This window comes from Coturnix japonica, chromosome 1 (assembly GCF_054131305.1).
Source record: "Coturnix japonica strain WE chromosome 1, WE-NBRP24, whole genome shotgun sequence".
Lineage (NCBI taxonomy): Eukaryota > Metazoa > Chordata > Aves > Galliformes > Phasianidae > Coturnix > Coturnix japonica.
Window position 1 is genome coordinate 49,558,733 of NC_140663.1, and position 22,889 is coordinate 49,581,621.

The 22,889-nt window shown below is 38.7% G+C and overlaps 1 protein-coding gene across 3 annotated transcripts in view; it reads left to right on the forward strand.

The window, feature by feature from the left end:
* The window catches only part of RFX4 (regulatory factor X4), an 80,259-nt gene that overhangs the window by 32,191 nt on the left and 25,179 nt on the right, over positions 1 to 22,889 (forward strand). For all 3 annotated transcript variants that reach the window (XM_015864007.3, XM_085518913.1, XM_015864018.3), the window contains 8 exons: positions 4,667 to 4,728; positions 9,689 to 9,902; positions 10,743 to 10,820; positions 12,779 to 12,942; positions 15,117 to 15,217; positions 17,009 to 17,067; positions 18,238 to 18,382; positions 21,735 to 21,829. In XM_015864007.3, coding sequence (XP_015719493.1) covers positions 4,667 to 4,728; positions 9,689 to 9,902; positions 10,743 to 10,820; positions 12,779 to 12,942; positions 15,117 to 15,217; positions 17,009 to 17,067; positions 18,238 to 18,382; positions 21,735 to 21,829 — 918 coding nt within the window. The remainder of the gene's footprint in view (positions 1 to 4,666; positions 4,729 to 9,688; positions 9,903 to 10,742; positions 10,821 to 12,778; positions 12,943 to 15,116; positions 15,218 to 17,008; positions 17,068 to 18,237; positions 18,383 to 21,734; positions 21,830 to 22,889) is intronic.

Here is a 22,889-nt window from a genome sequence, read left to right on the forward strand (position 1 = left end):
TCAGAACGTCCCAGAGGCTGTTCTTACAGCACAGGGTCTGCCAGAGTGCAGGGATACTGGCGCTCAGCCTTTTCCCACACATAGGCTGGGTGTGATGGCAGGAAGTGTGTTGGCACCAGGAAAGAGCAGGGCGAGTTGTGCTGGGCTTTAGGTCTGCTTGGCTTCAGCAAGGCAGCACAGAAAGTGCTGTGACTCAGTAAGACATGTGCGTCTGGGTGTTCAGTGTTTGCAGCTTTGCTGGGACGCAGTAATCCATTTGATCATGCCTTAGGCTGAATTCCATCTGGCCAGGGGAACTGCTGAAGGAGAATGCTGTACGTAGATGAATTCAAGCTTCAAGCTTCACTAAAAATGGAGCTTGTCGTGGTGTATAATCTCCACAGCAGACCAAACTGGGCATTGACTGGCTTTGCAATATCAGGTGAGATGTATCAGTGCTAGAAGAAACATCTTATCCAACAGCTAGACCGTGACCCATTCAGTAAAGTGATGCAAGTGAGTAGAGAGAAATGGGAGGTTACTGAATAAGAACAAACTGCAGATGTGGGGTCAAAAACGCTGCACCTACACACTGTGCTTTTCTCTCTAGGACTATGCAAGTAAATGAGTGAAGAGTAAGATATAGACAAGCATGCCTCTTTTCTTCACACAGCTTGGTGGAGCTGGGGGGGATAGGAATGATATTTTGTAATGGACTGAAATAAGGAAAAATGGATCATAGGATAATGGCAGAATTAAGAATACACTTCTCATTTTAAAAGGGAGGCTGTGTCTGCTTGTGTTTGAGTCTCAGTGCTGGCGATTTGAGGATAGGAGAAATGGCAGAAATTACAGCTGGCAGTCATCAGGACGAAGGAATGCACCTTTGCAGCCGTTTGCTGGTAACAGGAGAGCTCCTGCAGTTAGCCATGCCTAAGGTTAATAGGTTGTGCAGACTACAGTACAGACCATTACAGAGGAAGTGCATTTTTCTCATTGTCACTCATAAATTTTTCTCTGTTTTGCGCGAATCATTAAATAATTTATTTCATTTTGATTCTGCTGTGTGAAGAATGAGGAAAAAATAGAAGTAAACAGATATTTAATTCAAATGTATTTAGACACTAAGATGTCTAAAGCAACCAAACAAAACCAGCTAAAACTAGATCCTGTTAGCTCCAAGTTCTGTGCAATATATGTTGTATCAGCACCATAATCTCAGTGTGGGAGAAAGGTATGGGAAGGCCCTTCCTTGCTGTATTCACTTGGGCTGCCCAATGTGTTTGGAGTGGAGCAAGTATTGCCTGTCTGAAGGGAAAGGTTCCCATGTGTTCTTCCTGCACCATGCATCAGGATTCTCTACTGATGGGTTAGCCAAATGCACACCAGGATATATGAGTCCACTGGAAGGTGTAGGCTACATATGTGCTGCTTTATATCTGTATCTGATGTACACAACGTGCAGTTACCAAAAGAACTCTGAAACTGTGGGAAGATAAAGAAGCTATTAGCATTTTTATTTTTAATCAAGAAATTCGTACAACAAGATCTCTTATAGGCAGAAGGTGAGATCAGGTCTTGAGCAGAGCAGAGAGGAAGAGAGGGAGAATGGGACTCAGGTTTAGAGAAAAAGAAATCAATATATGAGGGACAGATATCATAGATAATTGCTGCACTACACTGGTCTCAAAAACAAACATAAAATAATGTCACATGAGTTTGATGGAGTTTTACTTGGAAAATACAAAGCCTGCATCCCTTTATTCAGAAGATCACACAGGCAGCTGGATTTGTGGTAGATTTAGAGAAATGTTGGATGAAATTTCAGTTCCATTGAAGGACAGTCGTAAAAGTCCTCTTCACTCTAAAATTCCTTTGGATACCACCCATGAGATCTTTTTAACGCTGCTTCTGTTGAGGAGCCAGCACTGCTGTGAGAACAGGGACTGGGCTCCATTCAGAATGAGGTTTAAACTGCATGGTCAGGTCTTGCTTCGTTTCTGCTTATGCAACCCCACAGTGGTGATGAAAGGAAAAGAATCCAAGTTGGTTTTCAGTTCCTAACCTGAATTTTCTTGTCTGACATCTAGGAACACTCTTTCTCCTTTACCCTGCAGATGTAGAATTAACTCATTTTCTCTGTAGGTCTTAAGAAAATCAATACACATTAAATGCAATTATGTTGTGTTTTACTGGAAGACTTCAAGATGAAAGCACGATTTAAAAACAATTTTCTGGACCTTCTGCTTTTTCCATTTACTTCAGTCCACTTTTTCCTGCCTGCTCCAACTTCCTCTTTCTGCTTTAAGGGAAACCTTTGGGAATATCATTGCATAGGGATTCACATAAGTGTAGATAAACGCAAGCATTTATACGAGCAGCTAGTTCATTACTTACTTGACTTGCTTCATTCCAGTCACAAACACTGATGCTAATGTGTACAGGCAAAAAGCATGAGTATGCTGTGCTGTATGTATCCTATCCATACAGCATTAGATCAAAGAATCCCAATATTTTCCTTCAGAGGTTTGCTGGATATTTTTGTTGTTAATTACTGGCAAAGAACATTTTAAGAGATACGTACATTCCAGCTGTGTTCCAAAAGGTGTATCTCATTGTTTAAGCATGATGAATTTAAAAAAGAAACAAAGAAAGAAAAGAAAAATATCATCTGATCATCTGCTCTGTTATTCTCCTTTCCTGATCACCTCTGCCCTGGTATGTAGAAATTGGCTGATTTATTTAAACCCCAGCAAGTATCATGGCATATGGTTCATAAAGTGGCATTTACAGTGTGCATTGTAACACTTCATCACTACCAGGCAGACTTTGAAAGTAATACGGGTTCACATTGTTCCAAAGAAGAAAAATTGAGGTGAAAGTAAATGTAATACTTAGCTTTTCTTTTGAATCTGCTGCTGTAAAAATCAACTTTAGGAGAGGAATGGAATTTTCTGAATGACAACTGCCACCAAAAAAGAAAAAAAAACAAAAATCCCCTAACCCAAAAAGCCATCCTCAGAAAGTAGTTCTTCAACACCGCCTTTTTTCCCACAGCCTTGTGGAGCCCCCAACCCTGTCTGCAGAAAATGAAAGAGAGAGGGGTGGGATTAATGTGTAATTAAAGGGAATTTGGAAGGCTGAGATGTTGCGGAATGTTAGATCAGTAGCTGGAACAGCATGTGGTGTTCTTTAGGCAGGCTTCATTGAATCCATACAAAAAAAGAAAGAAGGGCTGCTTGCCTGTCTGCTCATTTATCAAACAGCTAGGCTGAACTTTCACAGCTCCACAAAAGTGTTTTACTGTTTGCTGAAGTTTTGCTCCAGAAATTAAAGCTGAACAACCTTCAGAGAGTCTGAGTCTGCATTTTTGACATGAGCCACGTTGTGCAAAGCTCTCAGAACATGGTGCAGGTCAATTTTTTACATGATGCAAAAGAAAGGGGAGTTTTATGTTTGATTTAAAATTATATGTATATTACCTAAGAAACAGTCGAACATGTGCCATTGTAACATCTTTATTTATAAAGCACCTTTTGATCCAAATACGTGTTCCAGAGCTTTCAGTCATCAATCAGGATTAAATATTTATCATGGTGGCTAAATGGCTCACAGGGGAAAAATCTATACTATTTAATCAATTTTACTTAATGCTGTCTTCTGTTTGAACAGTTGTATTCCATCTAGTATGCTTGTTCTTCTTTAATTCTACTTGTTCCTCCCCACCTCCCCACCCCCCGCAAAACAGGAAACAGCACTTTATGTTATGAAAGCACAAAATAAGCGACAAATTAAGAAAGAAAGAAACTTCTCTTGTAAGTGAATCTGCTAGACTTACTGCGTTCTTTCTTGCATGACTGTTCTGCCAGCTGCATTTTGCCCCTGCAGCAGACGACACCGAGAATCAGGTTCGGTCCCATGAGGTGCTGAGAGCTGCCTTTCCAGCAACTCCAGCTGAGCTTTTTCATCAGGAGTAGCCTGGCTGAAGCGGATCTACACAACTGACATTCATTAATTTGTTTCCTTAAATGCATCTGGTGCTGGAGAAGTTTTGTTTTTACAGTAGCGGTGTTCTTTTAATCTCTGCTGATGGACCAAAGCCCAGGTTCTTGACAATATCCTGCTGTTTCTGAGATGTGCTCGTTTTCCATAGCAGATCAATTGATTATGACCCATCTTTAGAAAATGCAACAGTGAATTTTCCCTGGTGGAAGCGGTGCACTGTCAAATACCAGTATCTTTTCATGGAATCCTCTTACAAAAGGGAGTGTGCAATGGCAGGATTGTGAAAGCCTCTAAAGAAATGTTGCCTCCAAAGCTCTCAAAGGTTTCCTCTAGTTGCACGTAAACCAAGATTTTTGAACCTGCAAACAGATTTAAATAAATAGGAATTTCTAACTACAACCTTCTTTCATTTAGAGGCAGAAATGGTGTGAGATTTAAGGAACAGTAATGCCATAAAATTCTTTATCTAAACTGATGGTAGTAAATAAAATCATGCCAAATTTAAAAGCCTATTTCCCACTTTTCAGCACTGGAAAAAATCAAAAGCTGATTTTCCTACCCTTGTACTTGGGTGAGACCGCAGGACAGTTGTTCTGCTTATTGATCTTAACAGTCTGTAATGAATTATTAACAAATGTTTTCATTTCTTTTTCTTTCTAATATCAGTTTTATTCATTTGCAGATAATAAGGCAACAGTTTCCACAGCTAACGACGAGAAGACTTGGAACCAGAGGCCAATCAAAGTAAGCAGTGTGTGGTGTATTATCTTCTCACACAGGCCCCATCTGGCTCTGACTGAATAGAATAGTATGACATCAGGGAATGATTTGTCCAGTTGGGTAGTTAAACCCCAACTCCGATACAGTTTCCATTGTAGTTTTTACTCTGTCTTATTGATTCAGAGGTGATAGGGCTGCATAATCCAATGAAGATCTTTTACTGAATTTGTCAGCAATATTTTCCATATTCTTCCTACAGTTTGTCTCTTCTCAACTCATTTTACATGACATAAAGGGCATTCACACTTTGCACTAACGGAGCTACTGCTGTGGCTGGGAAATAACAGCTGGTTAACATCATGTTCAAGTTTGGAGAAAAAGTGGAGGAATGCTATGTGGGATTTATCTAGAAATATATGTTGGTCTAAACTTAAAATGTCCACAGACCTGGATTTAATCACAGTTTTTGCTGTGTGACAAAATCCAACGTCTCCTTGCATGATCAAGGAATTAGTTTATCGCCTTATCCAAAAGATGGCACCTCTCTAAAAACAGTTTGTCCTAATAGTTCATTCCAGAATGAGAAATAGGTTCAGATAAAAGAATGCACTTCACATTCTATTTGGGATCTTCCAGTTGTTTATATCTTCATCTTGAGATTCTCTTAACTTTTTCTAAAGCAGCCATTTTTAAAGTAGCTAATTGTAGATCTGAAATTCCTTCCCAAATCTAAATTCAGACATGCTATAACAACATTCAGTGCTACCAGGAATCACTTGGGTGTAAATGTTGGATTAGTCCAACAGCATATTAGGAAAGCCTGATAGGTCAGGACTCAAAGCATCAGGACTTTGTACTGAATATAAGTTACATGGAAGCTCATAAGATGGAGTTGCTCTGGCACAAAAGAGGATACCTACATCTTCATCCCTAGTTAACATCCCAATGATTATAGCATACAGAGAAGCAATTGGATCCAATGAAGAGGAGAGGTATAAACACATCTGCATATTACAGAATTACAGGGGCTGGAAGGTACTTCTGGAGATCATCTAAGCCAGCTCCTTGCTAAAGCTGGTTCCATACAGTAGGTTCCACAGGAAAGGGTTTGGGCACGTTTTGAATATCTCTAGAAAATGAGACTCCACAACCTCTCTGGGCAGCTTGTTCCTGTGCTTTGTTACTCTCTAAGTTCTTTCCCATATTCATATGGAACTTTCTGTCTTCCAGTTTGTGTTCATTGCCCCATGTTCTGTCACTGGGCACCATTCAAGAGTCTGGTCCTACCCACTGAACCCCTCCCCATGAGATATTTATAAATATCAATAAAATCCCCCTTCAGACTTCTTGTCTCCAGGCTGAATAGTCCCAGGGTTTTCAGCCATTGCTCATAAGGGAGATGTTCCAGGTGTCACCGTCACCATCTCAGTGTCCCTCTCCTGGGCTCTCTTGTGAAGTTCCCTACCTTTCTTTTAACCAGGAAGGCCATACCTGGACACAGCACTCCAGATGTGGCCTCAGCATTGCAGAGGAGAGTAGGGCCTGGCCACACTCTTTGCAATGCAACCCAGGATGCCATTCGCCTTCTGGGCCACAGGGGAACACTGCTGGTTTATGACCAACCTGTTGCCCACCAGGACACCCACGTCCTTCACCACAGAGCTCCTTTCCAGTAGGTCAGCCCCTCACCTGTACTGATGTATGCGATTATTCATCCCCAGGCGTAGGACTCTACACTTGCTCTTGTTGAACCTCATCAGGTTCCTCTCTGACAAACTCTCCATCCTGTCCAGCTTTTGCTGAAAGGCAGCGCAGCCTACTGGTGTGTCAGCCAGTCCTTCCAGCTTCCAGCAGATTTGCTGAGGATGGACTCTGTCCCTTCATCCAGAACATCCTGAAGATGTTGAGCAAAACCAGACCCAGTACTGACCCCTGGGGAATACCACTAGTTACAGGCCTCCAAGTAGACTGTGCCACTGATTACAATTTTCTTCTGAGCTCTGTCAGCCAGCCAGCTCTCAATTTACCTCACTGTCCACTTGTCTTTCTCACATGCACACTGTACTTCTTTGCAATGAATACACCAACACATACACTCCTTGCTAGACCCAGCACAGCTATAACTGAGGTCTGTTTTTATTTTCAGAAACATCTGATTGCATTTCAGTTCTGTTATGTAAATAAATTACTTTATGCATTAACACTTCAATCCTTTTATCACCTACTGTGCTGACCAATTGTTGCCAGTATGATTTTCATTCCATTTCCTTGCTACTGCCAAGGAAACTCAACCACAGAAGTGGCTGAGATCATCTGGCTTCACACTCAGTTTTTTTATAGCATGGCTTCCTTGCAATATTTCAAAGTTCAGAGCTCCAATGTCACTCCACTCTTGGTCATCTGTTGTGAGGCTTTCTCTTTTGCAGCTGGGTTTATTGCTGTAAGTGTGCAGCTGTTCTCTATCATGCTGAGCTTAGAAAGAGTTCTACCACAGGTGAGCCATGAGAAGGCATCTGAATAGAAAAGCTCATTTCTTTCTGTACTAGAGCTTGAAAATCTTCAATTATATACACAAGCGGTTACTTAAACTAATAGGAACTGTATGGCGTGAAGGGAGTTTTACTTCTTTCTCTAAGACTTGTTCTGTAGATTGTGGGTCCATGAAAGGAAAGATTATTCTGTTTACTGCAAAAATGATGGTGTGATCTGCCTGTTACTTCCTTACAGATCAAACTTTCAAGACCTGTTTATTGATTTCAGTTTGATTGTGGATGGTTAGTTGTTGTCACTTTCTCTTCTTTCTTGCTGTTGGAAATGATTAAAGAAAAGCAAAAACATGCTAAGACTATCTGTAAACTGCACCAATGATTTTTTGCCGTTTGGGATGGTCGCATTTCCAAATATCTTCCTCCTTCCATTGGCCCATCCCCAGACATACCAAGCTCACAGGATGTAAGAAAGTAGGCTGTATGGCTGTTATACACAGTGCATGCACGACAGCCACGATCAAACTGTGAGCGTGAACTGCAAACAGGAGTTGTTACTGCTTAAGCAAAAAAACAACCACCAAAAAAAAAACAAAAAACCCACAAAAAACAAAAAACAAAAAACAACAAACAAAAAACAACAAACTTCTATGGCTGGTGTACCATTCGGTGCAGCTTGGCACATGGAACGTCTGGCTGCATCAGCCTTCTCAGTGTCCTTCGCCCTGGCTTGTCCTTTTAACAGGCACAAAGCAGTAAGGATCCTATTCAAATAAAGCCAGTGAAACATGTGACATGCACAGCAATGGTATCCAAGCAAAAACTTGCCATCAGCTGTCTGTAACAGAGTAGGATGGATCTGGAGCCTGACTTCTGGTCTGGAATGTACATTTTGGTCTAAGCCCTGACATGCAGATTTGGAGCAGATAGTGCAGCTTTTTAAGGCATTGAAGGAAGGAAATCTTATTCAAATAATGTCAGATTAATATTTTAATAAATCTCCCCTGAATTATTCAATATTGAGTTCAAGATAGCTTTTATTTTTATTTCATTTATTGATGGATGATATGGAACGCCCTCATTCAAAATGGTAAGGGTGGCACATACGAGAATCCTGCAGCTCCCCAGGCCTCCTCTCAGCCCATCTGTGCTGGTAGACAAGATTAGGGCTTCCAGCTATTTGCCACTACTTTCTGTTGGAGATTATAGCATGCACCGATTTGCGTGTCAATGAGTGAAGCTGCTCTAGAAAAAAAATCACCTTAGCTTAAGCTATAATCAATTAGACACTGCTCTTTCACTATTTGAACTGATGTCAGTAAAACCAGGTGATTTTTCTAAAGCAAACCAGGGTCAATCAAGTGAACTGATCTGCCTGTAGCACTCTGAAAACAGTAACTATCTGGGGAGGATGGCAAACATCTGGAGATGGTCCCCTTTCCTCCCACCACAGCTGGATGCAGAAGTGAAAGTCTCATCTTGGTCTGATAGGCTGTAAGGAGAGAACTGGAAGATGGTTGAAAATTCCCTTTAAGAAAACAGAGGCAAAGGTACAAGAGCAATATGATTTTATGTTGCCTTTTGTAACCACTAAAAATTTAGTTGAAGTGGTGATGGGGCTTACAGCTGAGAAAATGAAGTAAATGTTAGCAAAATCATGGAGTGAATGAGATTGTCTCTGCTGCTTTGATGCAAGGGTTAGCTTGGATAACGAGTGCTCCCATTAACACCTATAATAATGCTAAGCCATGGCACAACCATATGCCATAAGGCCACTAGTCCATAAGACTACACCGTGTAACACCCACTGTGCTCTGCACAGGCAGAGTTACGGCATTGTGTAGTATCCTGTGCTGATCCAAGACCAATAAGACCAATTATGATGCTAAGTTACAAGGCACATCGTTTTGAACTGTACATTTTTTGCTGTTCATTGCTTTCAAGCAGACGTGCTTTCCCCTCCCCTCCTTCCCCCCCCTCCCCCCCCTTTCATTGCAGTGCTTTCAGGTTTTGAAACATTTCTGATCAGTTTGTTTGTGATAAAGACTTGTGCTATTCAGGGATCAAAGCAGCCCTCGACAGTCTGAGAAGAAATAACAACAGAAGGGCCAGACCAGAGGGGCTGTACCTCTGCTTACTGCTAAACTAAAGGAGCAGCTGCACAGCACAACTCTGCCAGCAAGTAGCTTTAGGACATGCTTTTAAATCTTAAGGGAAAAAACAACAACAACACAGAACTCTGTTAATTTTCTGCCTTGCAACAGTCAGCTTTATTAACTCTAAGAGAGCTGCTTTTACCAAAAGAAAGAAATTGGAAAACCCAGTGTATTATCACAATATTCTGCTACTGAATCAATGCTTGTTAATGATACAGAAACTATCACGAGGTCTGTTTTGCTATAGAGATTATTAGCACTGTCCATTTCTTTTACTCCCATATCCTTTTAAAATGATTATTAAACAATCTACTTCATGAAATGTACCTCTCTGTGTATCAGGTACCATTATTATGGGATTGCAGTGAAAGAAAACTCACAGTATTATGATGTGATGTATTCTAAAAAAGGAGCAGCCTGGGTCAATGAAACAGGAAAAAAAGAAGTGACCAAACAGACAGTGGCATATTCACCACGATCCAAACTGGGAACGTTACTGCCAGAGTTTCCAAATGTCAAAGATCTAAATCTGCCAGCCAGTCTGCCAGAGGAGAAGGTAACACTTTGGAAATGTTTTCTCAGCTTGTTCTGTATCCTTTTTTCCCTGCTTTGGATGCAAACTTTGTCTAAAATATAAAGAATTTAAATTAGATTAAGTTCAATAATGCTTTGACTTTATTTATGGGGAGTTTCATTGCTTCTTATAATAGTAAGTATCTTCCCTTAGTATAGCAGTGTATGCTATCAGATGTAGAGCATATCTTAAGCCTATGCACACTCTTCTTTCAAATTTGTATTACATTTTAGGAAAGGCTTGGATGGTTACTGGTTAAATCACCAAAAACAAGACCCCCGTTTTCTGTTTTAGCAATATGTGGACCCACTTGCTGGCAAACTGAAAAACAAATCCAATCCTTTCTTGTGGGGAGAGGAATTTAATGTGTTTCTTATCCTTCTAGGCTGGAAATTAAAAGAATCCTGTCTGCACCTATGACAAAAGTGACCTGACTGTTCTTGGCTGAGCTTGCTAGTTTTCTGATGCTATTCACCATGTGTAGTATCAATGTAAAGTGGACAAAAGACTAGGGTTTTATAGTCCTTTATGTCCTAATTAGGGCCACATTCTTGTCTTTGATCCCACTGGGGTTTTTTGCTCCTCTTACATTTGAAGATTCTCATTGACACAGAAAAATTCATGAATTCAAAGGGGGAATTTACCTTTAAGAAGAAAACTTATGTTAAAGCTAATCTAACTAGACTCTGATGTCATTATTTTTGCAATTGTGCATAGGTAAGAAAAAACTTACTTTTTTGTGCTCTATATTCTGATAGCTTTTAAAGCAGATTTCTTGAAGTAGAATGATCTTTTGTGTGTCTCCCTCTCATTCTTTTTCAGGTTTCTACCTTTATTATGATGTATAGAACTCACTGTCAGAGGATACTAGACACTGTAATAAGAGCAAACTTTGATGAGGTATGGTTAGAAACTGCAGTTGTAGTTTAATAATACGTAAGGTATGAATGGATCTGAGAGCTTATTTTGAATTTGATATTACAAACATGTGGTTTTGTGTTGGCTAATCCTTTTCATGAATAATGAAGAATAGCTATTCTTGAGTACATAGATCATTGATAGCATTAAATCTCACTTATACCACCATTTGAGTTAAGAAGAATGAAAGCAGTGGGAATGGTCTTGACTCTCCGTTAGGATTAAGGTGGCAGTATCCTCTTACTAGATGTTGATAATCCAGATCTTACACCTCAAGAAGTGTATTCATCACAGCTTTCCTAACTTTTAAGTTTGAACTGAGCTTTGTTTGAAGGAATTCCTCTGAGTGTTCAGCACAAACCCAGGTGAGGTGCCACAGCCAAAACGATGTTCTCTGCTAGTCTCTTAACAGTGTGCATGGAGATGGGGGGCCTAGAGCCTCTCAGACATCCCCATAAACGTGTACCTACAGTCTCCAGTTCCTCAGTTGTTTTGCAGTGCAGCCAGGAGCACACACACTCCTCAACAGTTGCTATGATTCATTAGAAATGGATAAGATTTGTACCTGCTGGATTTCAAGGTGAATCTGAGGGTCTTCTGGTAATGCATGCATACAGTCCTATAACTAGAGGTGAATGGCTACAAATATCAAACATTACTGGACTGCAAAGTTTTATATCACATGTGGAGAAATCTTCTTTTCTAAGAAAGCAAATCTGACCATAGAGATGCTGAGGGCCTCATTCAAATATAACTTGGAAAATCAGAGGAAATGGGTCTTTTGACTCTGCATTCTGAACTAAAGCAGAGTATTCCTTCCTTATTTCTATCTCATCCTAGCTCTTCCACTCTTCTGATTTAAAGCTGAGGCTCTCTTAAGCCATTGCACCAATCTAGGTTCTTCCTTGTAGGAAAATTGTTTTAGTATTATTTTACTTCTCTCACATTTTCCAATGCATCTCTTAGATCTTCTCCTAACCACGTTTAAGTGGGAACCCAGAAGCATGAAGAAGTATTTAAATGTGATGTACAGGTTAGAGAAAACCAAACCCCTTGGCCCTTTCACTCCAAGCCCACTGATTTGGTGAGAACACACGTATTCAGGGGCTTTTGCTGGATCAGTGTCCAAATACTTTCTTCAGAGAAGGATGGTATCTTTTTCTAGGGAATCTGTCAGGATCAGTGGTGGAGGAGGGGCTGAACAGTAACAAGATATAAATGACAAATGTTATTTACTGTGTCTGGTTGCAGTTACAGGTTGTGTGTAAAAAGGTTATCACATAGAAACGCTGGTGTGCTGACCTCTGCAGAATTCATTGGTCACCATTCATTTAGTAACACCTCTATTTCCTAAATGGCAGTTTTCAGATGCATCTTTTTTGTGTCTGAAATTTCCTCCCTATTATCTTTTTTGCCCTTCTCCATTCTTTTTCCACTTTCCTTCATAGAAGAAAGAAGTCATTGCAGCTTTTTCTTTAGTCACAGTAACAGCTTTTAAGATCTCTGAAGTGTTTGTTTTCAAAATTAATGCATAATAATTTATTGGCCCCCCTCACTGTGTGCTATCTTCCTGTCCCTCCCCACACCAAGCCTTAGGTTCATTACTTTGTATACAGGAGCAGAAAGAAAAAGGTTAAAAAAAAAAAAAAAAAAAAAGGATATGTGGAAGCCAGGGAGTTACACTTGTGGGATGGAATGTGAAAATACTGTGGTACCCATGTGCCTCTAAGATGTAGGAACATACCCTGTCTCCAGCTTGGAAAGCCTCCTTGACCTTTGGTTCATTATCTCATTCTGCTCCAGGTTAAGTATAAGCCTGTCTAGTTAGGAAATATACCTCATCTGTGCTGTATATCTAAACAGGATCATTTAAAGAAAAAAGTATGTGTGGGCTTTTGTTATTTTCTCTTACATGTCCCTGCTCCTTCTCACCACTGCAGGTTCAAAGTTTTCTTCTGCACTTTTGGCAAGGGATGCCTCCTCATATGCTGCCTGTACTGGGTTCTTCAACTGTAGTGAATATAGTTGGAGTCTGTGACTCGATTTTGTACAAAGCAATTTCTGGAGTTTTGATGCCAACAGTACTGCAAGCACTACCCGACAGGTCAGTAGAACTGACTGCATTGACCACTTCTACATAGCTCAGCTGTCTTTAATATGTATCTTCACAAATGGCACCAGTTCTCAGAAAGCTGCTTGGTTCCACCCAAGTTTAAATCACATTCCAGTTCAAAGGAGCTGAACGCTGACATGTTTGTGAAGAAGCATTTTGATTTCATCAACACTTGTGTTGAGAAAAGTGTGACATTTTTTGTGTGATAAAGGATAAGACTTTCTTGTTGGTTTATTAACATCAAGCCGACAGTCACATCCCAGCTTTCAGGGAATATCAGAAATCTGCAGGCTGCAGAATGACACATTCCTCCATTTTCTGACAGTTTCAGACACTTTTCTGCTAATCTGGCATAGCAACATAACAGTACTCAGAACAACAGTGACAAAAAGCTGGCCAGGCTGCCCTGTTTGTAGATAGTCCTTTGCATATTCAGGTACTGCAACCTAAGTATTAGTCCATGTTTACACTCTTGGAACCCAATTGTTATTCTGCTTGCCAAGAGCAGAAAATATGAAGATCATACTTGAGAAGTCTCAGACAACCTGGATTAATTTAAATGCTATACTGTGATGATCAGATGCAGGCTTATTTTAAGATCACTTCATTAATATTAACAATTATTTGACTCCTTTGTTCCAGTGCTCAGTTTTCTTTGCCAATCCACAAGGTAGAGCTCATCTTTTCTCTTCCTACCTGGAGTACATCTGAGTCCAAGAAATCCTAACATATAGAACAGAGATCAACATTTCAGAGCAAAAAGTGGAATCACTGAGTGTAGTCAACCTATTCCTCCCTTTGATTTTCCCAATATAAACGTCAGGAAACATCCTTTTTCTAAATATTTATTCATCTTTAGTATTATTTGATGCTTTCCCGAGGTTAAATTATTTGTTTAGTTTATTCCTCTAAGAGTTTATTATTGGCTTTGTGTACTTGGCCTTCAGGATTTTAATGCAGCTCTAATTACAGCAAATGTTTTCAAGATGTCATTCTACACTCCTAAATTGGTGAATGCTGTTTGCAGCGTATGACTGCTAAAGTACAGACAAAGTATTTTTTTTTCCATGAGAAACTTGTTATAAGCATGGGATTTCCTTGATAAGATATGTTCGTTTTTACAGGCTTTGCCCCTCATCCCCCCTTTTAGGTCCCACCCCCCCCCCCCCCAAAAAAAAAAAAACAAAAAAAGAAAAATCTATTTCATTGGAAGGATTAAACAGAACAGCAGTCCTTTTCTCAAGCTGCTTAGTTCTTTCATAGCAAATAAGGAGAGACTTGAGTGTGAATATAGACTTTTGTAATGCATATAAAGGGCCAGATTGTGGCTATTAAGCCATAGCCTGCACTGGAGGGGGCGAAGAAGGGTCTCACTGCAATGGAAGTTCCTGGAGGAAATCTTGCTGACTCAGCCAGAATCCTCTGAGGAACTTCCTGGGAATTAATGTTGGCGGTACAGAGAAAAACACGTTTTAGAGGATGCAACAGATGCCATCCATCCCCTATCATAGGTGTCCCTGCAAAGCAGATCAGGTTTATGGCAACAGTTATTTTACCACCTCTGTCATCTGCAGTGTATGTTGGAGTACAAACAGAATGGCTGCCTGACAGAATGAAGTAAAGTTCCTCGCATATTTCCCCTGTCTATGCATCTTGAGTGCTAGAGTGTGCACGTATCTTGAGTGCTAAAGGCAGTAGGCAGGTTTTGCTTTGCCCCTACGTATGGTCTAGAAATTCCTGCCTGTCACAGCCACCCACTCATTGGCTTCAGTCTGGAGCATGGTTGGTTATTGCTTCACTTAATGTGTCTGTGTCCATTTGTATAAATTTAGGGACAAATGACCTGAAATCCCAGGCTTGATCTCTTGTTGTCTTTTTTTAAATTAATGTGATTTTATGTTTTTTATGATTTTATGATTTTATCTTAAGCTTAAAAACAAAAATCATTTGTAAGTATCAATACAGCGCAGTACAGAGACTTTCATTCTCTGTGGTGTTACATTTTTCTGTAAAGGTTTTCAGAAGTTTTCCTTCATGTCTACAGACCAAAACACGTTCAGCAACTCTGCATAATAGTGAGGTGTAAATAACTGACCCATAGTCTTCACATGTTCACAGCTGAAGACACAGAGTAAATGTTCTGATGTATTGATTTCTCTTCTAAGTTTAACACAGGTGATCAGAAAATTTGCAAAGCAACTGGATGAGTGGCTGAAAGTAGCTCTCCATGACTTGCCAGAAAACCTACGAAATATCAAATTTGAATGTAAGTATTGCCAAATATCTCCTATTAATCTGGAAAACATGTAATGTTAATGTTTACAAATTAATTGAAAGTGAACCTAGAGGTCTTTTAAGAATTAAATACTGACAGCACTGTAAATTTTGCATTCACTTCCAATCTCCACTTGCTCGTGAGAACCAATTTCATTTAAGTGAAATAAGGCACTGCTTGAAGTAAGAAAAATTACTTTTCCTTTCTTGTGAGTTCCGATAAGAAATTAACTTTGTTGATAGTAAGCAAACATTAGGGATGATAGTAGGCACAGAAAATTATTAAACAAACCTTTAGGGTAGCACAATTTGAATACAGCCTGAGGCCCTTGCTCAAAAAAGTGCCAGAGTTAAAAATGAAGGAGATCAAATTACCCTGTCACCACAGGAAAGGGCACTAGCCCTATTCAGACATGCTTTGTAGATGCCTGCAGTGCACATCACCTATTGATAAAGCCTGCTTTATTTCACAGCTCTCAATTCTTTGCCTTTCATGAGCACTAAATTCCACACCACAAAGTTAAAGGGGGGAAAAAAAAACAAAAAAAAAAAAACCAAAAAGAAAACTAATTTAGGAGAAGGATTAAGTATTTTGATCAGCACGGAAAATTGGAAGTATATTTTACAGAGAACACTCTAGGATGTGAATTGGAAAAACTCATTTTAGGATTTTGCGTGTTGTTTATGAACTTGTTTTCAAAGTTACAGAAAGTCAGAGCTGAGAACATACTTTACATCTCTCTCTGTTCAAAAATATCAAGGATCTGCAAAAGGTTCTGCTGGGAGAAAGACGGTGCACTTTCTACTCATTCTTGAACAATGCTCTTTAACTGCCTCTGTGTACAGCACAGACGGAACTCCTACTCTGTGACTGCATCTAAGGCCTGTTTGGTTCGCTCTGCAGGTCTTTTGTGATTTTATAAGAAAAAAAATTGAGCCCATCCTAGCACATACATGAGCCTTTGTCATTTCTGCAATGTTTTCCTCCTAATCAAAAGTTGTGATCAAAGGAATTACTGAATGGAGTAACTGCAAATCTTAGTTGTATTTGCAGTCCTTAAATTGTATAATTCAGACAAAATATGGTCAATAAAACATTTTAAAATTTCAGTTTCCAAGTACAGAAAGTATCTTAATACAGGATCCAAATAATCTTGGAAAGGGATAAAGAGAGATAGCAAGTACCTCCTGGGCCCTTTTATGCCATAGAACGTTAGTGTGTCATGTAATCACTTTTAGAAACTTTGAGCAAATTTTACCAGAAACTATTTCAGATATTAGCTCCTTTCTTAGTCCAGTCGGAAGGCTCCTCCAAAAATTGTTTGCATTGAGACTCAGAAAACTTTTCTAATTTCTTGATATAATATTATTGTCATTATGTTTTGCCCACTTGTTCTTGCACCAACATTTTTCTTCCCGTTAAACAGTTGTCTTTATGGTTTTCAGCTCTTTTGTGTATAAGAGAAAATTTGCTATGCTAAACAAGCAAAGCTCTTCCATTGTCCTCTGTGTTTCTCTTGTCCTCTTGTTATTCACAGCATCCATAAATCATCACTTGTAATATGCCTCTGTAAAACTGATTGAGTGTCCAGATTTAAGGTTATAGGTCAAGGCTTAAACTAAGTTAAAACTGTGCTATTCATGCAAACATGATGTTGCTACAATTGAATGTAAAACAAATGGATATGTTTTTTCAGCACTGATTTTAATTCAGAATTTTCAGATATTAATTATTTTATTTATTTAACACTGTATGTAAGTAAATATCTCCTCTTTCCTACAGTGTCCAGAAGATTCTCACAAATACTCCGGCGACAGACATCACTGAATCATCTCTGCCAAGTATATATTTCAGTTACCTGAATTAGCCAAATGCCATTTTTACGGATTTGTAAAATAATTCATTAAATCGACAAGATGGACTTTACTCAAAGAGGAAGAGTTCATGTTAGCAGTTTCTTCCCACCATTTACTATGATCATCTTTACAAAATCAAGAACTAATCAACAAAAATACTTTGCTAGAGAGCTGGAAGCCACTGATCATTAAATTAAGCAGAAAACTTTCCTGAAACAAATTTAGGATTTGATTTGATGAACTAGTTCATTACCATGACATAAGTGATGGATGATCCATTGGTTTCAGTGCAGTTGAATCAGGACTATTACTGAGACAGAATAATTCATATATGTCTGACAAAAGCTTCCAAGTTTAATTGCGTATTATAAATGAAAATTAAATTAGTTAAAAACAAAAGGGTTGAACCACTTGGGTTTTAAATGAAAATATTTTTACAACCACAGCAAGGGAATGTAAGAAAATCACCCTGAAGAGTTTGCTTTCACCAGCTACTTTAAGTGACAATTACATATGAAAAATTAACGAGGCCATATTCTATGTAGCACAAAATTGGAGAGGATGCACTGAATTATTTGGGGTTTTACATATATACTGGAGCAGATAGTTTGCTTTCCTTATCAGTTTTAAAGCTCTACATTTGAAAGGATATTCAGCACCCCAGGGTAACCAGCAGAACCCTGCATCAACCAGCCAGGAGGCAGATCTTATAGAGAGGCAAATAATCTTCAGCTATTTCTTGTGACTGAAGGAAGAATGGGAGTCTTCACAGTGTGGGAGAGGGTGATTTGCAAACCCTTGTAGGGTTCCTTGGGTTTTGGTTTCATTTTTGCTATTGCTTTTGGTTTTGACCTCAAGCAAACTGAAAAATCAATGGAGCTGTTTTAATTTGAAGAGTCCAGATTTAGGGTTGCTTATTTGGGTTTGTGGTGAGTGAGAGCAAAATATTTGCTGTTAATTGAACAAGGCAAACTGATTTCAAAATTCCCTGTGGCAAGAGGGCCGAGTAACTTACATAAGATATCAGTTTGGTGGGTCGGGTTGAATGAGGAGAATCAATTTAGTGAGCCTAGCTAAGGAAGCGGAAAAAGGGATAAAGGTTATTTTTTAACCAAATAAACCATGAACTAATGAATAAATTGGATTGGATTACAGGCATCGAGAACGGTGATCCACAGTGCAGACATCACTTTTCAAATGCTAGAGGACTGGAGGAATGTGGATCTGAATAGCATTACCAAACAAACCCTCTATACTATGGAGGACTCACGGGAGGAGCACAGAAAACTCATCATACAATGTAAGAGATGAACCCTCAAATAAAGCCAGGTGAACCTTGGTTTGTTGTTGGAAAAGAAAACATCAGTGAAAGTAATGTTTTTGCAGCCATTCATTTACTTAAGATAAATAAGGAGACATGTCTCAAAACGGCAGGCAAATCTTTTTCAAGGTCTTGTATTATAAGGCATATATCCAGGCACTCCTTCATTACAGACTTTCTTTCTAGTATCTAGAAAAAGCAGCGGCACAGAACATGTACCAAAATTGAGGGCTGTTGGGTTTTTTTTGCTATGAACATGAGCAAAGTAAATCTATACATAGGCCACTGGCGATAATGAAGTCAGTCTACCCCGCTGTAAAACTGTGGGGGAACTGTCTTTTGAATGCTTTTACCCCCAGATGGCTGTGTACTTGAGTCCCTTGAAAATTTTATTTGTAAATAGCTCCATTTAACATGGTATTTTCTTAAACAAAGGAATCTGATGGGATGAAGCTTTTACCCCGAACTTTTATGAATAAATAAATGTACTGTATTAAGCAAGTTAATTGACTAATTTAGATTCTTTGTAATGTAGTGAAAGGCCTGAACTGAAAACTGGCTTTGGAGATGCTGGCAAATTGGTTTCATAGTCAAAGATCTTATTTTGCATTTATAAAAATTGATTTGCCTTGTCAAACAAATGTGTCTGTAAGCTTAGGTTTAACCCTAAGCACACGGAGTTTGTTCCTCCAAGGCACTGGAAATGACTATCTTATCTTTGTCTTTGGTGTCGTTAGTAACTTCAGTTCCCTTCAAACCCACCTGTTGTATTTCTCTCACGCCTTAGGAACAGTTGTGTCTCTAATGACCAGCTTTAATGGGGATCCACCTGGGTACTACTTGTGGATGCCCTGCATGGGCACATTTGCTAGTGGGGTGTTTCTTTCAGTGTGTGGCAAGAAAGAGGAAGGGAGATACATTCACTTGTACACTGGGCCCTACAAAGCTGACCTCAGCTCTTCTCTCACACCCATCTTCTCTCACTATGGCGACACTAAAAGTCTTCTCTCCTTTCTACGAATGGGTCTTATATCCTCTGCTACCTTTCCAGTGTGATGTGCTCTGTATTCTTACCTGTCCTTCTGAACCCTTGATTCACCTCTTTACATGGTGCTCTTCAATTCTTAAAAGTCTGAAACTTGACATAGCAACAGGGGGAGTAGTACACAGTGAGAATGGAGTATAGAAGCTTGATACATTTTTCTGCCATCTGTTATGTATTCAGTATCTACCCAGCATCCACCCACTGACCAAAAAGTAATGAATTCTCAAAGTTATGATCCCTAGTAGCAGCTCTATAAGCAGTATAAGCCCTAGTAGTAGTAGTTTTGGCTCTCATTCAGAAAATTCTCACTGTTTAGGAAATATTTGTATATGTGTGCTGAATATTTAAATACAAACTTAATGTTGTCAAATCAAATGGAAGTTTCTTGAATGCAGATGGATTTGAACAGTCACTTTTCCATATGGGATCCCACAGAAATGTCAAATATATAGAGAGATTATTCTAAGTCTTAGAGCTTTTTCCCTCAATGTTGATGTATTTTCTACTTGGCTAAAGAGCATCTCAAAGGTTACACTTTCATCACATGCAAAAAGGCCTGCTTGCACATTCTTGGCATAAGGAACCGTGAAAGTACAATTTTCAGGTACTACCTCTCAGATGAAAAAAAAAATAATAATAATAAAAGTTCATAAGCCTATAAGTTAAGTTAGAGTGAAACATTAAATCATTGGGTAGATGAGAAGCTATTTGTTGCTCAGGTACAGTGGCTGCCTTTGACCTGGTTTCTTCTTTATTCCCCTTGTTCTCAGATCCCATTGAAGTTTTTTTAACAGTCAGTAAAGGCTAAGCAACTACGTTTCTCAAACAGCAGTTTGCAGGTTGCAGTGCTTCACCATTGCAATGTTCCTGCATTGCCAAAGCAGGCAACTGATTTGTTTTTCTACTGTTGCTCCACTCATTGCACAGCATAGGAATTACTGCATCTGTTGGCAGTTTCTGTCCAGCCAAATACTCAGATAAGAAGACAACATTTGGATTTCTCTGAGATCTTATCCTGAATAAAGAGAGGCTGAGCATTCAGTAAAACAACAAAACAAGATAAAGGCAGCCCAAACAGCATTATTTCCCTTCTTCTATGACTAAGGTTTCTGACCATCCAGCCTTTGCAAGTGTAAGTTAAAGTTTTAATCAGGTGCAGCGCAAATGCTTTTCTGCTTATCTTGCTAATTCATCATGGGATGCTATTGCTCCATTTAGACCAATGAGCTCCTTCTTTGTTTTAATCTCAAACAGTCTCCCTGGCTCACTTTTCCAGCTATCACCCCTAAACTTGTCTCCTCCACCTCCCCCACTATCTGCCTCCTATGGTGGGAATTTCTTAATCCTTGTTATTTGCAATTAAGCATAAATGGAAATGCATAGCACATTGAGATCATCCTGTGACACATCAGGTAGAAAGGATCTTTCTTCTTGATTTACTGGGCCTTTTATTTTAGCTGGGTTGAAGAACAGTTTCTTAAAGCATCACAGCTCATGATTCTTTGCCTTTTAGCCATTGATTCTCATTAATAAACTGGAGACTTGCAGTTTTAAGAGCTGCAGTTTAATTACTATATTGTTGTTTACTTTCAGTACTGAAGTATGAATTTGCTAACTTTGGGGAGGTTAAAAAGTATTTGTGTTGCTTTTTGAAACTCTTTTTCATAGCATTTGTAAATTGGTAGCAATTTGTTTTGAAGAAGTAGAAGTTTATGGAACTTCTTTGTGTGTGTCTGTCATTGCAAACAGATGATTTGCAGCAGTTAAATAATGTTTTTGCAACTAAAGCATTATACAGATGAGAGCACTATCAACAATACTCATCCACTTGATACTTAAAAGATTCCTTATGCGTTTCTAAATCAATTTCACGCATGACCTTTTTTCATCAGCAGGGTCAAGGTAGCTTCACACTCTTGGTAGAAAACACCATAAATGTTTTACTTCCGGGCACCACAGACAGCTGAAGGTTAAATCCAAAGAAGAACTTTAAACAATAGGTCCTGATTTGCTCACACTTAAATGCCATTTCCAATTACTCTATCATTTTCAGCAGAAGCAAGATGGAGACTGGGAAAAATTACTGGATCAGCACCAAGGAAGTTATATTTGTTATGGCCAAACAATCCATTATAAAGAGAAAAAAAAAATCAAAAAAACCCAACCAAACAAAAAAACATAGCAAGTTGGTCATGTTATTGGCAGCTTTTAAAGATTTTGTTTCTCTTTTGCAGTAAGTGGAATTCAAGCACTGAAGTGGGCTGTTGTTTTTGTTTTGTCTGCCAGTGTATCAGGAGTTTGATCACCTTCTGGAGGAGCAGTCCCCCATTGAGTCATACATTGAGTGGCTGGATTCCATGGTGGACAGATGTGTTGTAAAGGTTGGTAAGGAGAAAGGACTTGAGTCACCAACACACTTTATGAACTCTGTTCAGGTCGTGCATTATTAGCAATAACAGAAAAAGAGAAAGTGAAGCTGTGTAGTAAGCAGAAGGAAAGCAGCAGTGGATAAAATGTCACCACCTTTTGTGCACAGTATGAGAACTGCTCACATTCAGCATCCTGGTTCACTCTGCTCTTGTCTATCCAACTCAAAAAATATTTAAGAATGGAACAGCGCTAAGATTTTCAGTCAAATCAATACTTCAGAAGTATGGTGAGATGTGTTCAGAGTTGTTCTAACTCTGTAGTGCAAATGAAAATGATAATCTGGATTGTCATTTTATGACTTTAATAAAAGAGATATGTAGGCCAGCTAATTCATTTATATGCACTCAAATGTAAAGAGGATTGTCTGTGTTAACATTCACTTGAGGACACAGTTTTTCTGTTTTTCAGTTGATTTGAGGTGACCAGGGAAGTATTTTTGCTAGTAAAATGCCTATTCATATTCACAATAAAAACATGAAGGAACAAAAACTCTAACTGAAATACTAATATACATTTTCAGCATAGATCAAGCATTCTTGATTACACGTTGTTTCCTTGTCTATGAATGATCGTGTAAGTCATTAGGTTAAAATAAAGATTAGGGCTCTTGGGGGCAGTTCTTTCCTGATTTATAAAGGAAAGTCAGTCTTAGAGTTAAACGGTGCTTCTGCTTTCCTCTTTCCAGTGTTTGTATATAGTTGCAAGATGGATTTCTGTGTAGGTTGGTTTTTTGTTCTTTTTTAAAATTAATTGTTTATTGTTTATAAATTATATATATATATATGTTATAATATATATTATGTATATGCATATATATATAATATTATAATACCATATTATTATATATTATAATATTATATGTTATATATTATATATATATTATTATGTTATATGTATATATGTTTATAAATTATATATTGTTATATGTTTATTTTAATGTGAAATTAATGGTAAGTAGTTTTTCAGTTTTACAAAAGGAAGTTAGATACATACGTTACTCATCTGTATCAG